A 15,902-nucleotide genomic window follows, 5' to 3' on the forward strand; every position below is an offset into this window, starting at 1 on the left:
TTTTCTAACGTGATCAATTTTTTATTATTGAATGTTCATATTTTTTTATTTTAACACCTGACAAAAGCATGAAAATAGTTTTTAACACCCCCTAAAAAAAGTTTTATTTTAACACCAGACAAAAACTACAAAAATGGTTTTTACCACCACTTAACGGTCTCCGTCCAAAAATTCCGTTAAGTGGGGTCCACAGTGATACGTATCACCATTTTTACTTGTTTTAAAAAATAAAAATTAAAAAAAAGAAAAAATTAAAAAAAAAATTCCTAAAACTACCCATCCACCCCAGCCCCACTACCGCCACCTTCTTCTCCACCCTCACCTAGCGCGGTCGCCAGCGCATCCACTCCCCCTCCATTTACCCGACCCACCTGAACCCTCCCCTTCCCTTTCCCCAGCCCTAAACTGCCATTAACACCGCCAATAGCACCGCCAAACGCCCAAACCGCAACCTTCCTTCCCCAAAAACGGGGACGAATTCGGCCATTAATGGCTAAAATCGACCGGTTTTGGGGCTGAGTGGCCTTAATCGGCCGATTTCGGCCATCAATGGCCGGATTCGTGGCCGTTCTTGGAGCAACAGCCATAAACTCAGAGCAAATTGAAAAACAGAGCAAATCGAAATTCGTGGCGATTGGAGGCAGCTGCGGTGGTGAAGGGCTGCTATTGGGTTTATGCATGAGGTGGAGTGAGCTGCTGCGATTGAGAGGGGGGAGGTGGAGCTGCCGGTGGCTGCGTCGGCGGCTGTGGGTCAAGGTGAAGAAGAAGGTGGCAGTGGTGGGGCGGTGGTCAACCTAGGGTGGCTGGGTAAGATTAGGTTTTTTTTTTATTTTTTTTTGTTTTTTGGTCAATAATAAAGCGACACGTGGCTCATGACCCCACTTAACGGATTCCTAAACGGAATCAGTTAAGTGGTGCTAAAAACCATTTTTGTAGTTTTTGACTGGTGTTAAAATAAAACTTTTTTTTTGGGGTGTTAAAAACCATTTCATGCTTTTGTCAGGTGTTAAAATAAAAAATATCCATTTTTATACGTGTTCATATTTTTTACTAAACGTTCATATTATAGGGCGTGGTGCAGCTATCCAAGGTGCAGGTAAGACTTATTGCAAAGAATGTACGGTCCTTCTACAGTTACATCGGCATGAATATGTGTTATATGTCCATTGAAGATTGGCCCACTACACATTTCAAGCAATGCAAATCAAATTACTCCAATTTCTTGCATTGCAAGTCGCCCAAAGAAAAATGTTTATCACAAGAAAGAAAACTTGATACTAGATAGCATTAAATAAATGTGAAGTAGGTAAATTAAGTTTGCAAATTAAGGTGAGATCCAAAACTTTGGTCTTCATTGCCACAAATCTCTTGCTTTATCAGTAAGAAAAGCTTTGCTTAGGTGTTTCATTACTAATTATGCTAGGAAGCTTAACCTTAATTTCTTATTATAACTTCAGCGATTACATTTGCTGGCTAATAAATAACAACATAAACTTATAATACTTCAACTCAAGTAGTAGTACTATCCTAAATAGTCCTATATAGACAGTAGTATGCAATGACGGAGCCGGAAATTTAACTACCAAAGGACCAAGTGTTAAAGTCGATCGTGTATTTGAATGTTGAAATCATACACTTCAAGATATAGATAAATAGATAAATATAAGTACATTTCTTCAATACTATAATGTAAAATCAATATAAATTAAATAAATTGAAAGAAAAAAAAAATACTCTGTAATAATTAAAGAGAGAGGCCAGATATTTAACTGAAAAATTAAAAAAATTTCAAAAGTATTTGAGTTTGTGTCTTTATTAGAGGGTTTTATCATACTCTAAGTAATACAGTATGTAATTCTATATGCAACCAGATAGATTATTTTATATATTGGACCTTGCATGCTGAATATTGTTTTCGCTCTTTCTCCTATATAAAAAAGTTTATATATGTTTTTGCTCAGTTGGTGATTAAATGAATAATAATCTCCTATAATCATCAAAGAGAAAAAAAATATCCTTAAGTGTACAATACACTCGGGTATATATAACAATCTTTGCCTCCTATAAATAAATGACTATATATGCGTTGATATAAAACATAGCTCGTACACTACAAACATACTTCGTATATGATATGAACCCTAACACATGGATTGCTCAACATATTACTCTCAAAGGCTTTGGATTTATTTAACTACTATGCTTGTTAATTGTTGTTACTCGTGCGTATATCACATGGATTGTAACTTGTAAGGGTAACACCAAAAGTGAAAGAGCAAGGGCCGCCAGAAGTTTAATCGCACATTACTTGACAAATTTCATTTATCCCCACCACCAAATCACTAATCTATCATATATATATCCTCTTCCTCTTACTAGAATTGTCTCTTGAATAATGGAAACTTTTGTAAGTTTCAATTAAATTTTTGAATGGATCAAGTTTGACGAGAGAGAAGATTGATGAAATCAAAGGCAATGTATGCAAGAATAAAGTGATCTGGTGGTATCTCATGACTAATTATAGCATGAGACTAAATTAATGAGATATTCAGAAGAGGGTTATTGATGATATAATTTTAGTGGGACGAAGGGATTACAGCCATATTGCAAATCAATGCAAGATCTTCATCACAAATAGGGAGCTGTCTCTTAGTCAACCAACAATAGTTTGACCTTAACAATGGGAAAATTAGAAAGGAGTGGTAAAAGACAAATATAGGTGGGAGAAAACACAAACAACTTAACATTCATCACATGTACTCGATCTATTATTACAACTTCATTTTTCAATGAAATGATTGAAAAGATTTGTGCATCCGCTTGTGGTAACATATTACGTTGGTTGATCAAAGTCAATTAGCGTAAACAATAATTTCGCTTAGTTTTATCAAGCTATAAACTAAAATAACAATTAAAAAAGATGTATCAATCTCTACAAATATCTATCAAGTGTAACATGTTAATTTAATTTTGATTAGAAGACCATAATGCTTTAATTTACAAAAATAATTTCGAAACTCTTTTATTAAGATTTACTCATACTCTACATCATATAGGCACATACTAAACAAAGTCAAACTTAAAAAGGTCACTCAAAATGTTATATATGTATTGTTAAAGTTATACCATTATATAGATTTATTTTTTAGAACAACCATTACATAGATTTAGATTGTTGATAATTGTTTAAACAGAGTAATTATCATATTAAAGTCGTCTATTAAACAAAAAATTAAGAAAAGACATGCTTGGCTTGACAGTTTGACATATTAAAAGTGCTATGACTTCTAACTTTTATGTACCAAAGAAAACTACATAATATAATCAAATGGAATTGAAGAAGTTCAACTCAAAGCATGAACTTACTTTAGTTATATTATAGATATAATCTCAAATATTTAAAGGTAGAGGTACCATTATATGTAATTCACGCGTGACCATATCTCTCTCCTTAAGCTTTTTGGTGCGTTGACATGTATAATTAGGGACACATAAAATTTAGTATAAAAGTAGAAGACCTTACTTGCAGGCTTCTTATCCATATTAAGAGCTAATGATTAACTTTACTCACGCCCTTCCTAGCTTAGCCAACTTTACGGATATTAAATAAACTTTTGTGTTTAGTGTTTACATCATAGTAATACACATAGTAATTGTTATTGGTTATTAAAAACTATTAGGTTACAATCATTATCCTCTACTTAAAATGCTATCATATCATCTAACCAAGTACTGTGATGTATTTTTAAACACTTTAACTATTGTCCTAAATGTTAATTTTTATAACGCTTAGCTTGTCTAATGTTCAACTAACCAAATATGTTTTGTTGTATACTCCGTATTTTGGAACACTATGCTAAAACCTTATCCAAAAGGTATCGTCGAACATGCCCTTGATGATTTGTTTTGAATTCAATTGAAATTACTCGATTAAATTTGACTAAGAACCTCAAAAGTTTAATGAAAAAATTGACTTAAAAGATTTGTGTGTTGGGCATTGTCATTATTGGAGCAACTATGGAGTGTACCCAAACCCCCAAAATTCAGTGATGTTACACTAATACATAAGTACAACATACTACATTACTACTTGGGGCTAGAATAGAGTTGGATTGCACTAATCGACCTTTTTAAATTTTTATTTATTTATTTATTTATTTATTTATTTATTTATTTATTTATTTATTTATTTCCATTGATTGTATAACCTATTAATATAGATGATTTTTAATATATAGTGTTATTAATTGATTGAATCGATCTTAAATAGCAAGGTAACGCTGATACTTTTCCTTTGGTATGCATCGTATATAGATAGCCCCTTTACAAGGGTTGTAAAATATCCATCATTCCAAAAAAAACAAAAACACATGTACCATCACAAGATTCACAAAACTCACAAATTAAATTAAGGTAGAACTATTAGGGTTGTTGGATAGCAAATTAAAACCTAATTCTGATATTAGCCCAATAATTAATAGCGTTGAACTGGAAGCTTTTCATTATTTGTAAAACATGTGTTTATTAAAATTTGATGTTGTAACTAGTTTTTCATTCTTGCCTAATTTAATAATTTAAAATTGTATCAATATTTTAACATATAATTAGATACTCTACCAAATTACCAATATGATGAGACCATGAAAAACTATGAAAGCACAATTAACAGCTTGTAATTGACTAAAGCTAGTATTAGAATTAGCATTAGTTGAAGGATAAAGATGGAGTTTTGTCATCGAATCTATCATAAATAGGACTCTTAAGTATGTTCGATTAGGAAGGAGTGATTAAGATAGAAAATGATTGTATTAAACTATTAGTTAATCTAACTTGTAACACTAGTGGTTTTGGGTACCCAAAAAATCGAACTAAAACTGCTATTTAGAGTAGTGTTATTACTCAAGGTAAAACCGCTAAACCACTTTTCGTAATTAACAGTGCGTGGCAGATCTAGAAATAGCATCAAGCTCTTGAGTCGTAAAAAGAATTCATACAAAAGTTCTGTAAAAATCTCAAATTTTTACATTATTTAATTGGTGTATTGAACTATTGATGGCCCTATTGCTATCAACATGCATCCGCCCATACTAAATAGTGGTTTTAGGGCAACTCTAATGATAAGCTAATTAGCAAATTAGCCTGTTATGTCACATGAGATTTTAAGTTAATCTCTTTTGTAGATAGATTATGCTCCAATGATTAGCTAATAGCTTGTGATTTAAGTAAGCCTTAATTTCTTAATTAGTTTTTTTAAATTTAATTTTATTAATAATTATAGCATTTCTTTTTGGCAAGTGTTTTTCCCAAGCAAACGACAAAGCTAATTTTCTTGGCCAAACTAATTGCATTTTATAGCTCCAATAATGCAATAATGGTCAAACTAGTAGCTATCCTACATGAACGGTTGGGTGATATTGATATTAAATTGTTAATCTTCCATATATTTGATTTGAATCTTGCAATGTGCTTATTATCATTCAAAACATCAGGATAGATAGATTTTTTCATGAATAAAAGTACTTTTACTATTGCTTTCTACTGTTACCCTAGCAATTAAGTTTTAAGGTAAAAGTGTAAGAGAAAAATCCGGAAAAGTAACCGCACCAATTGAGGCATTGAAAGAGAATGTTGGAGCTGAATTTTTACGCATAATTAGGAATCAAAATCAAGATTAGTAATACAATTAAAACTATAAAAGGGGCAGGGGAGTGGTCTATTTAAAATTTAATCTGTCAATCAATTGAAATAAATGTTGCTAACTAACCCAACAATATAACGCTTAATTGAGAAAAGATCATCATTGCCTTGTGTTCAATTTTTAGCTAACATTGATTGCACAGTTTTAGTCCTTAATATTTCTTGCATTTTACTACTACTCCACACTTTTAGCTAGCTAATCAAGTGATAATGAGCTTTCATCCAAGTAATATGTATGTATAAATAGTACTCTGGTTGAATAAGGAACTTACGAAAATAAGATTATGCTTTGATAGGTGATTTGATCGATGTCATGATATATGCAAATTCTTTTAGGTCATATTTTGATTGTTTTCAAGTTCATTCCCACTTTTTTAGGGAAGCTAATTAATACCCTTTTAACGCTTACACAGAGTAGTTAAATTTGAAGGTTATGAGATTCAAATATTAACGTAATAGCAACGTTTTTGCCTCTCGGGTGGTTAGTATTCACCTCTTCTCATTGTTAAGTTAATGGTCCATATACTCACTCCATAACATTATACTATGTAATCAATCTTGCAATAACCAAAAAATGTTACGACACAACTAAACATGGAATAACAATCACAGAGTAATACGTAAATCACATATCACTATGTCTACATGTATCATAAATATTAAAAATGTTCCTTTTTAATATTTTTTTTTCTATTTTTTTCATTTCACGACCGAACATGTTAGTTTGTAAAATACATTTCACGACCGAACATGTTACTTTGTAAAATGACATAACAATATAATAATGTATCTTGTTGATATAGATACAAGATACAAAAACAAGAAAATGGACAAATGAAGAGGGGTGTGTCCTTATTAGAGCTTGAAGCATAAGAACCATATCTTAAGGACATCAAACGTCCAAAAACATTGCTTCATTTGGGAGATATCCCTATCTTTTAGGGACCATATATCCCATACTCTTCTGCCTCGTGTACATTCATTTCTTCCATCCTTTGCTTCCATACGACCACATTTAATTTTCTTTTTGCCAAGAACTAACTTTTATAAGAGGTAGGTGAATATATACCCTCACATATATTTTCTGTCATAAACCCTAATAATAATAATAATAATAATAATAATAATAATATCTTGCACTCAAACTATCTTTACCTTTTCACTTGTACTAGTAAATATTAATTGTAGCTCTTACGCTCCACTTTGAATAACTTTTATTGTCTTTCTTTTCACTGCAAATTCTTGTGACTATGTTTCATACTTTTTACCACTTTTGGCTCCCCAACTACTTTGAGACTTGAGAGGTATACTTATTTAGTGCAATGCCATTGAGTTTGAGATTTTGCGCCGAAAGAATATAGAATGCGTTATTCATGGAGATTCACTCGATACCTTACTTAAATGCTACTCGTATAGTATGCAATAAGAAAACTTATACAGAGTATTAAAAAGATGATCAATATATAACTTAAGTAATGTAATAAATTTTAACCTCCCATTGGACTTTGCACGGTACTAGACTACTAGTCTTCATCGTCTAATGGTACGTAATCGCTCCCTTGAGTTGCTTAAATTATATTTCCCCTTCATTTTTTCGGCTCCTCACATTTTCACCATTTTTGTTGGCAGTATTTCCATCATGCATGTAGAACTCAGTTCAACTTTTAGGTACTACAAATTAAACATACAAAGTATAATTAAAGCCAGGCCAAACTAAGAACTTTATTGTGGTTATGTAGGTTAGACTCAATATTTATGAAATATATATGTACACCTTAGTTAAGTACTTGTATAGTTTTCTCTGACAAATGTGTGACCATGTTTAATACAAGTATTTCATACATTTAATTTCTTCAGGCTCCCCAACAAATTTTTAATGCCATTAAATTTTAAATTTTTTATTTTTTTTTAATAGTTTTATTTTCGTTCAGGTGAAATTTTAAATACTATTCAAACCAATTAGCTTATTAGCCCCAAATTGGTTTGAATAGTGGGTTCAACTACATGTACATTAGTACATATACTGACTTTTGTAGTGCATGCAAAACGCAAGAATGAGTTTGAAATTGATGTGATATAGCTGGAGTTTGCTGTTGTGTATGATCTTATTAAAGAGGAGCTGTTTGTGATTTAAGAAATAAGTTATGTTTGGCTGTTACAATCAATTTCGAGAACTTTTAGAGTTTGTTTTGGTCACCTTATTTTCACTTATTTTAGGTGTAATAAGTTTAGATATGTTTAATTAAGTTCAGATCAGAAAAAATAAATTCTAATAAGGGTTACCCTATACAAATTACAACTAAGATAAGGTGTAATAAGTTCAGATAAGATAAGATAAGATAAGTTCAAGTAAGTGAAAATTAGGTGAATAGAACACACCCTTAAACTTATCATCTTCTTCTCCAATTCATCAAATTTATAAACAATTTACCTAACAGTACGTCAAAAACATGGATGCAGCTAACAATATGTCAAAAACATGAAATATACTTCTTCTACATCAAGTGCAACGTTTATTGTAAGATTATAATGAAAGGTTGCTAATGCTATCATAAATTAAGTACTTGTATAATTTTGCAAGTAAAATTTTGAAATATATACTCTTCTTTTTTTTATTTTTACTATTATAATTTTTGTAAACTTAATTATATGTTTACTTCTACTTCCTTTTTTTACTTTTAAACTTTTTTCATCCGAGATCTAAATGATCTAAGATATATAGCAGATTAGACACTATGAGAAAAGGAAAATAGTGGGGATCTGCATCTTTAAAATGTGTGGAAATTGAATCTCCAGTTTCAAGGTTAAAATTGAAGATTCCTTCCTTGATTAACAGTAGACCAATACTTTGTTAGTACAAGATCCTTTGTTTGGATATTGATATAAATTATACGATACCTAATTAAGTAGTTAAAGTAGTTGAAAGTTAATATTTCAATAAAAGAAATGTAATCCAATTAAACCATTTGGTTGAGACAAAATGATTCAATTTAATTACTCATAAATTTCAGATAACCTAACTAAACCCAATCCTTATAAAGTGACTAAATCATCAAGTACTATCAATTAATTACTAGTAAATCAATGTAATCTTTTAGCATCGTATGTGAAACTTGGTTTAAAATCAATAGAGAAATACATGAGGTAACGACATTAGCAAGACGAAAAGCAGTTAAAGAATTCACTAATTGTATTAGTATTGTAATAATCCTAACACGATGAGCTACCATATTAACTCGAGAATACATGCCGATGCTACGCACTAATCATAGAAAATGATACTGTAGTTAATTTATCACGTATTATTCACACCGTTTAGAATAACGACAATTTGTACTCCCTTCGTTTTTTTATAGGCTAGAGACGAGATTACGCAGAGTTTTAGGTGGTTTAATAAAAAAAGATGTCAGTGGGGTAGATAATGTTATTATTTTATTGAAAAATAAAGTGGTGTAAGAGAGAATGGGGACCATTGAAGGAGTGAGAAATGATAAAATAAGAAAGAGTAAGGACATTAGTGGATAAAAATATATTAATAAATTATAAGAGATTTCCAAAAATAGAACTCTAACTTATAAAAAAAAAGGACAAAAATAATAACTCTAGCTTATATAAAAAAAACAGAAAAAGTATTTATCTACACCGAACATTCTTCCTAGTTAATGGCAACAACAATAATCAAACTTGTAAAACAAACAAACACAATTTCAATAACTGTCTCACCAAAGACTCACATAATCAATAACTACCCACTACCATAAAAACCCACAATTACAGTCAAAAACCCAAAACAAACCCTTAAAAACGACATCGTTTCACTGTTTCCACATGACTCCAACTGACAACTCCACTTCCTCTCTTTACAGTTTAAAAACCCCCAAAAAATCCCACTTTCCACGTTACCCCCTTCAATAAAAAACACCCCACTTTCTCTCTCCTCCCTCCACCACCAATGCCACCGGAATTCCCCACCGCGCCGCCGCCTCAACCACCGCCACTGTGAAATAATTCTTATCTTACCCTCACTCCCCAAAAATGGCGCCAAAACAATCGCCGGCGACAATGTCACGTGATCTCCGGCACCGAGTCCTCACGTGCATGACAAAACTCTCCGACAGAGACACACTCCCGCAAGCAGTGTCGGAGTTAGAGTCCATCATTCCGACACTCACCACTGAAACATTCTCACTCTTCATCAATTCTCTCTCCTCCACGTCAGCCGCCGACCGTTCCGCCGTTCGTGTCTCCTCCCTCAAACTGTTAGCTTCTCTCTCCTCCTTTCATGGCATCTCCTTGTCTCCTCACCTCCCTAAACTCATCTCCGCCGTCGTTCGCCGTCTCCGGGACCCTGACTCCGCCGTCCGATCTTCCGCCGCTGTAACCACCGCTTCCTTTGCTCGCCACGTCAGCAATTCTCTCTCCTCCATTTTCCGACCTCTCGCTGATTCCCTCTCCTCCGAGCAGGAGTTCGGGGCCCAATCGGCGGCTGCCATGTGTCTTTCCGCCGCAATTGAGGCATCTCCAGCGCCGGAGACTTCGCAGTTGATGAAGGTGTTGCCGAAGTGGATGAAGTTGGTGAAATGTGACGGTTTTAAGGCGAAATCGTCGTTGATTTTGTTGATGAAGAGTTCGATTAGGGTTTGTGAGATTGGGAATTGTAATTTGTTGAGAGATTTGGTTAATTGTTTTGTTGAGTTTTTGAAATCTGAGGATTGGTCTGCTAGGAAAGCGGCTGCTGATGCGTTAAAGGAGATTGCAATGGTTGAGAGAGAAAATTTGTCGGAGATGAAGGGTTCTTGCTTGAAGATCATTGAATCCAGAAAATTTGATAAGGTTGATTAATTTTTAAATGTAATAATTGAAAAATGTTGAATTATTTGATTTGATTTTGATGAATGTTTGATTAATTTTTTAATGGAGTTGGTCATTTTGTAGGTGAAAGCGGTTAGAGAATCGATGAATCAGGCGTTAGAGGTTTGGAAGGAAGTTCCTGATGTTTTTGATGATGGATCACCACCTCCTAATTCTCAAGAATCTTCCAAAGGTCAGATTTCCTGCTCTTCTCTCTCTTTGGATTGTTTTTTTATTTTTTTTAGTGTAGTTTTTTATTAAAATTTGAAATGCAAATTTTGATGAATATGTGATTCATTAAGTGAGATGAGAGTAGATTATATGATTTATATCTTTAGTGAATTGATTCGATTCGGTGCATAGGGAGCCACGATGGACAATTATGTAGACGGGATTTGATTCCGGGTTTATTGCTTCGAATTGAGTTAACTCACACCTTCATTATAGGATTATGTTTGAAGTTTTGTGAAGATATTGATCCAAGTAACCATGGGTTAAGGAGTTGGTCTTAGGGTTATTCTGTCATTAGAATACTATAACATACGGATGGATTTCGGATGTACAATTTGCTTTGATTTGAAGATGCTTCTTTTACCTCAATTTGATTATCCTTCTTGTTTACATCTGGATTACAAACCATGCTCATATTCATTCCTGTTATAATGTTATATTTAACTATGTTGTTATTTGGATGCTTGATCGATTCTTTAGCGGGTTTGTACCTTCATCGTTTTGATGCGTTTTGATTGATATGGATAACAGAAAATGCTAGTGATGGACGATATCCTGGCCGATCTAAAATTTCTAGTGCAGTTGACTCTAATAACACTCCTCAAACAAGCAGAAAACGTTTTCCACTTAGGAAATCATCCCCATCTGATAGTGCTTTGAAAACCACGGCTAGAAACAGAGGTACTCCTGATGTTATAGGGAAGAGGTCAAGCCCACCGGTTTTCAGGAAGCTTGATTGCAAGAAGTCTTCTGATGTCAACACTGATGCTACTGATCATTATGGTTCATCTGGTACTCCGGCTTATGGAGAAAATTCAGTGGGAGATGACGAGGGTGTTCTACGAAGAGCAGATCTCAGACAATCAAAGCATGATACTAAGCGAGGTCTTTTTAGCAAGAATTCTGGTTCTCGAGTGATGCCATGTCCTGAGGATGACTCTGAAGCTACTGTAACTGTCAGCAATACTGCCACAGATGTTTGTAAACACCATACAGATGTTTGTAAAGACCACAAAGATTTTGAGGATCTTTCTCTTATCCGTAAACAGCTTGTTCAAATTGAAAGCCAGCAGTCCAGTTTGATGGATGTCCTGCAGGTGATTCTTGGATTATTGCTTACCTATTAGTATTTGGTCTCACTGACATTCAACAAAAAGGATCGTTAACTTTATAGATTAATTCTATTCTACTTTCCTGTAATTTGTTTTATTAGCCTTTGGTCTTATCTATCTCTCCTTTTCCTTATTCAGTCAAACCATTATTCTTGTTGCTAACATTGATTTTTTTTTTTTTTTTACCGAACCAGAAATTTATTGGAAGCTCACAGGATGGTATGCGTACTCTTGAGACTCGTGTGCATGGCCTAGAAATGGCCTTGGATGATATATCCTATGACTTGGCCATGTCAACTGCAAGGATGTCCTCTGCCGAAGCCACAAGGAGCAGCTCATGTTGCTTGCTGCCTGGTCCGGATTTTTTGAGCTCTAAATTTTGGAGGAGACCTGATGGTCGTTGCTCAACCTCACGGTTTTCTTTTGGTGGCACCACACCTTCGGTTTCTGCTATGCGTAATATGGCTGATAAGAGGCCTGGCAATACAATCGGACTTGAGAATCAGAGGTTTAGTCTCCGTGGTCCTGGCGGAGTTATCATGAATCCTTTGGCTGACATTCATGATGATTCAAGGAGAGCTACAGAGGTATCAACTAGCAGAGTATTGAGGAGTGTACGTAATGTTGCTTGACATAGTGAATGGTCATCAGTATTCCATTTTAAAGGTAATTTGCTATGTTCTCTTTTCCTAATTATAACATCTCCTATAATCCTTAATAAAGGCTATTGAATTAAGTTTAGTATGTATGATCTTAGTCCTCGCAAGCATTCATCACTGTGCTCCGAACATGCATGCAACCTAACCGGGCATAGCCTAAATTAGTACGAAGGATCTTAGATGTTGCTATTTTCTTACATGTATAGAACAAGCAAGGAATGATCTTACCTAAGTTGTAGATATAATAATGTATAAAAATCTGTTTTGCCTGGTTGGTGAAGTTAGCAAGTGGCTAATAATATGCAGGCTAGGCTGTTTCATCATTTCCATGTGATAGCTCATTAAACAAAAGTACTAGTAATATTATTTACGAAGTATTATTCTCTTATGCAGTATTTAACTATCTACTCTCTGTGTCTGTCTTCTATTTTCTTCTCTAGTTGCTAGAATGGTCTTCTGCTAAATTGTCTCCCAACTTATATTAGTACAATTGTTAAACAGGTGAGGGAAATCCGGACTGGCTACTCCAGTAAGCAACTCTAGCAAATGGTACATGTGTAACTGTTGACACTGCGTATTAAAACTGATATAATCAAGTTGATTAAACTATAATACTTCCTCTTCTTTTGGTTTCCCTGCGTTAGAGGAAGTCACTGGTAATGTTACCACAGAAGCTACTTTTGCGATACACAAATATTGGAATGTGTTTATAGGGAAGATTCTTTTTCCCTTGGTGACCTAGGCCATTTTCTAGTCAGTATACTACTACTCATGTTTGTTATTTGATACAACTACTGCTGCTTAGTCTATGTCGAAGTTTGATGTTGTGGTCCTGTGTTTTATTGTTTCATGGTATCACAATTCACAGCTACACGAGAAAGCATTCTAGTTTGGGTTGTAGCTGAGTATTTTTGCTCTAAGCAATGTAATCTCAGCCTTTACGTTGTAATGTTGAGTATAGCTTAGACAGTTTATTCTGTTCTGTGTATATATTGTGCAACTATTCTTAGTGATTAGTACAATGGCTAACTCTATGAGACCGGCTCATTGATTAAAGGGTTGATCATAATTTATACGCCTTATTTTCTGTGATTGTGTCTAATTGGGCTTGCCTAGGTAAATGGTAGTGTAGAATGCATGTTAATCTACACAATAGTGTTGTACAATTTTGAACATTAAGTAACCTTGATGAAGAAATTTGGCGATTTGCGTTACTTGGAAGAAACTGTGTATAAACTATTCAGCAACCATCAAAGACGGAGAAGAATATCTGAAGTAATGCCACATTGCCTGAGATTTTGGGAGTTTACACCTACTAATATGACTTTGACTCTAACATAAGAAATCTAGAAGAATGAATGGTGCATTTGACATTTGAATATGTCGGTAACTTGAATGATCTTCTTACCATCATTTCAAGTTTCCCACCAACATTTTTCTTCTTATTTACATGTGTGAATATGAAATTGATGGTGGTATAATGTTAGATATCGACGTATTAGTTTTTTAATCTTATTTTACTTATTTAAACGAGATGAATTGAGAAAACGTCTACTTTTTTCATCATACTACATTTTTTTTTTCAGTTTATCTCGATGATTCTAAATTGAGTAAATTCTTGTTTCTCGAAATGAAATTAAATTATATGTAGAATTAGAACACAATCTTGAAATCCTAAATATGAAATTCTAGTATAAAGGTTTAATCTCTTTGTTATTTCAAACATAAAGACGTGTTAAATAATATCGGTGTCTAATTGTGTCGATGTCGGTGTAAATTTGCCATAAATATTAATTTCCCCGTACAAGCTGAATTTTGTGATATAAGCCCATGAGCGGATCCTCTTTGGGCCACTCTCATAAGTCTCATTGTCCATGTAATAAATTTAACATCAATGTGTATCAACTAAGGGATAACCTAGTTAGGTAGAATAAATTTAATCTATCAATTTCGGTTATAATTAAAAACTACTTGTGTTTCCGAAAGAGGGTTATATTTGCCATTTAGGCGTTCCCCTTTAATGCTTACATTTCAATATTTTTTCAAGATTAAAATAATTATATTTTTCACACAATTCTCTCCTACATCCAAATTTTTCATGCAAATAAATTTTTCAATATATTTGTATACTCCGAATGCAATTATTCCTATTTATGAATACAAAATTATTTACTCCGTATTACCTATGCAAATATTTTATTTTTGAAGTTAATCAATATTTTAATATGTAGTACTTGATATATGTGACATCTAATCATTGTTTTCTACTATGTTAGTTTCATTATTTATGTGTAAATCAATCAAACGTAACCTTCTTTGTTGAACGGAAGGAGTAATATTAATAGGAAAAATTGATTCTAATAATCTCACCTTTGACCGATTCGCCGTTAATAATCTCACCTTTATAGGCAACTTTTTTCTATTGGTCCCTAACCTGTTGGTAACCGGTTTTCATATGTGAATATGCTACGTGTCACTTTGTGATTGGTTGAAATTAAAAAAAAAATAAAAAAATTTAAAAGAAAAAAAAAAAACCTCAGCCACTCAAACCCCCACACCACCTCATCCCAAATTCCCGCAACCGTCCGTTCCCACCCCCTCCACCCTCCGGCAGCCGCCTTCCCCATCCCCACCACCATCGAAATCTTCCCCAGCCCTCTCCACGACCCACACAACGACAACGCCTCCCTCCCCAGAATCAATGCAGTCGTTATCCCTGTCATCGTCCTCAAAACTAGACGACAATGGCGACGAAGTTGCAGGTCTCATTCCTCTCGCTTCAAAGCAACCTTACGTTTCTGAGCTCCTCTCGTTCACCCTTGATCATCTTCACAAGGACAGTTTCTTTCTCTAAATTTCTCCATTTCTGACTTTTTGAGGTCTAATGTTTGCGGCATTAATTTTTGAATTTCTAGAGGTTCTTCAAGTTGATGCGGAGAAGATTCGGCGGCAGTTACATGAGGTTGCGGGAGCCGAGAGAGGGGAAGATTCCGGTGGTGGAGGGGGTGGGAAGGGATGGTAGTCGGAAATTGGGATGGGGTGGTGTGGGGTTGGGATGACTGGGTATTTTTAAAATTTATTTTTTTTAATGTGTCACTTAAATTAAAAAGAAAAAAAATTAACCCATTGTACAGGTAACCGGTCATAAGAAATCATTAGAAGAGAATTTCATATATAAAGGTGGGATTATTAGAAAAAAAAAATTAAAAAATGGGATCATTAACAACAAACCGACTAAAGGTAAAATTATTAAAATTAATTTTTCGGTTTTTTCCATATTAATTCACTCCAACACTTCTAATTATAGTAAAAATAATAAAAATAATAATAATAATTAACATACACACCTTAA

General features: G+C 33.8%; 1 protein-coding gene across 1 annotated transcript; it reads left to right on the forward strand.

Moving 5' to 3' along the window:
* Nucleotides 1–9,593: 9,593 nt before the first annotated feature.
* LOC110686729 (TORTIFOLIA1-like protein 3) lies at nucleotides 9,594–13,642 on the forward strand. The gene is made up of 5 exons (XM_021863339.1): nucleotides 9,594–10,530; nucleotides 10,633–10,741; nucleotides 11,311–11,876; nucleotides 12,086–12,557; nucleotides 13,052–13,642. Exons 1-4 carry the CDS (start codon nucleotides 9,733–9,735, stop codon nucleotides 12,521–12,523), a joined length of 1,911 nt encoding a protein of 636 aa, XP_021719031.1. The 5' UTR covers nucleotides 9,594–9,732; the 3' UTR covers nucleotides 12,524–12,557; nucleotides 13,052–13,642.
* Nucleotides 13,643–15,902: the final 2,260 nt, after the last annotated feature.

Source organism: Chenopodium quinoa, unplaced genomic scaffold (genome assembly GCF_001683475.1).
Source record: "Chenopodium quinoa cultivar QQ74 unplaced genomic scaffold, ASM168347v1, whole genome shotgun sequence".
Classification (NCBI taxonomy): Eukaryota; Viridiplantae; Streptophyta; class Magnoliopsida; order Caryophyllales; family Amaranthaceae; genus Chenopodium; species Chenopodium quinoa.

What these genes read in the sequence shown, in the direction of transcription:
- LOC110686729 (XM_021863339.1), top strand. Translation starts at nt 9,733, where the DNA reads ATGGCGCCAAAACAATCGCCGGCGACAATGTCACGTGATCTCCGGCAC. An exon ending in AATCCAGAAAATTTGATAAG is followed by an intron (nt 10,531 to 10,632) that starts GTTGATTAATTT and finishes GTCATTTTGTAG; the next exon opens with GTGAAAGCGGTTAGAGAATC. An exon ending in TTCTCAAGAATCTTCCAAAG is followed by an intron (nt 10,742 to 11,310) that starts GTCAGATTTCCT and finishes TATGGATAACAG; the next exon opens with AAAATGCTAGTGATGGACGA.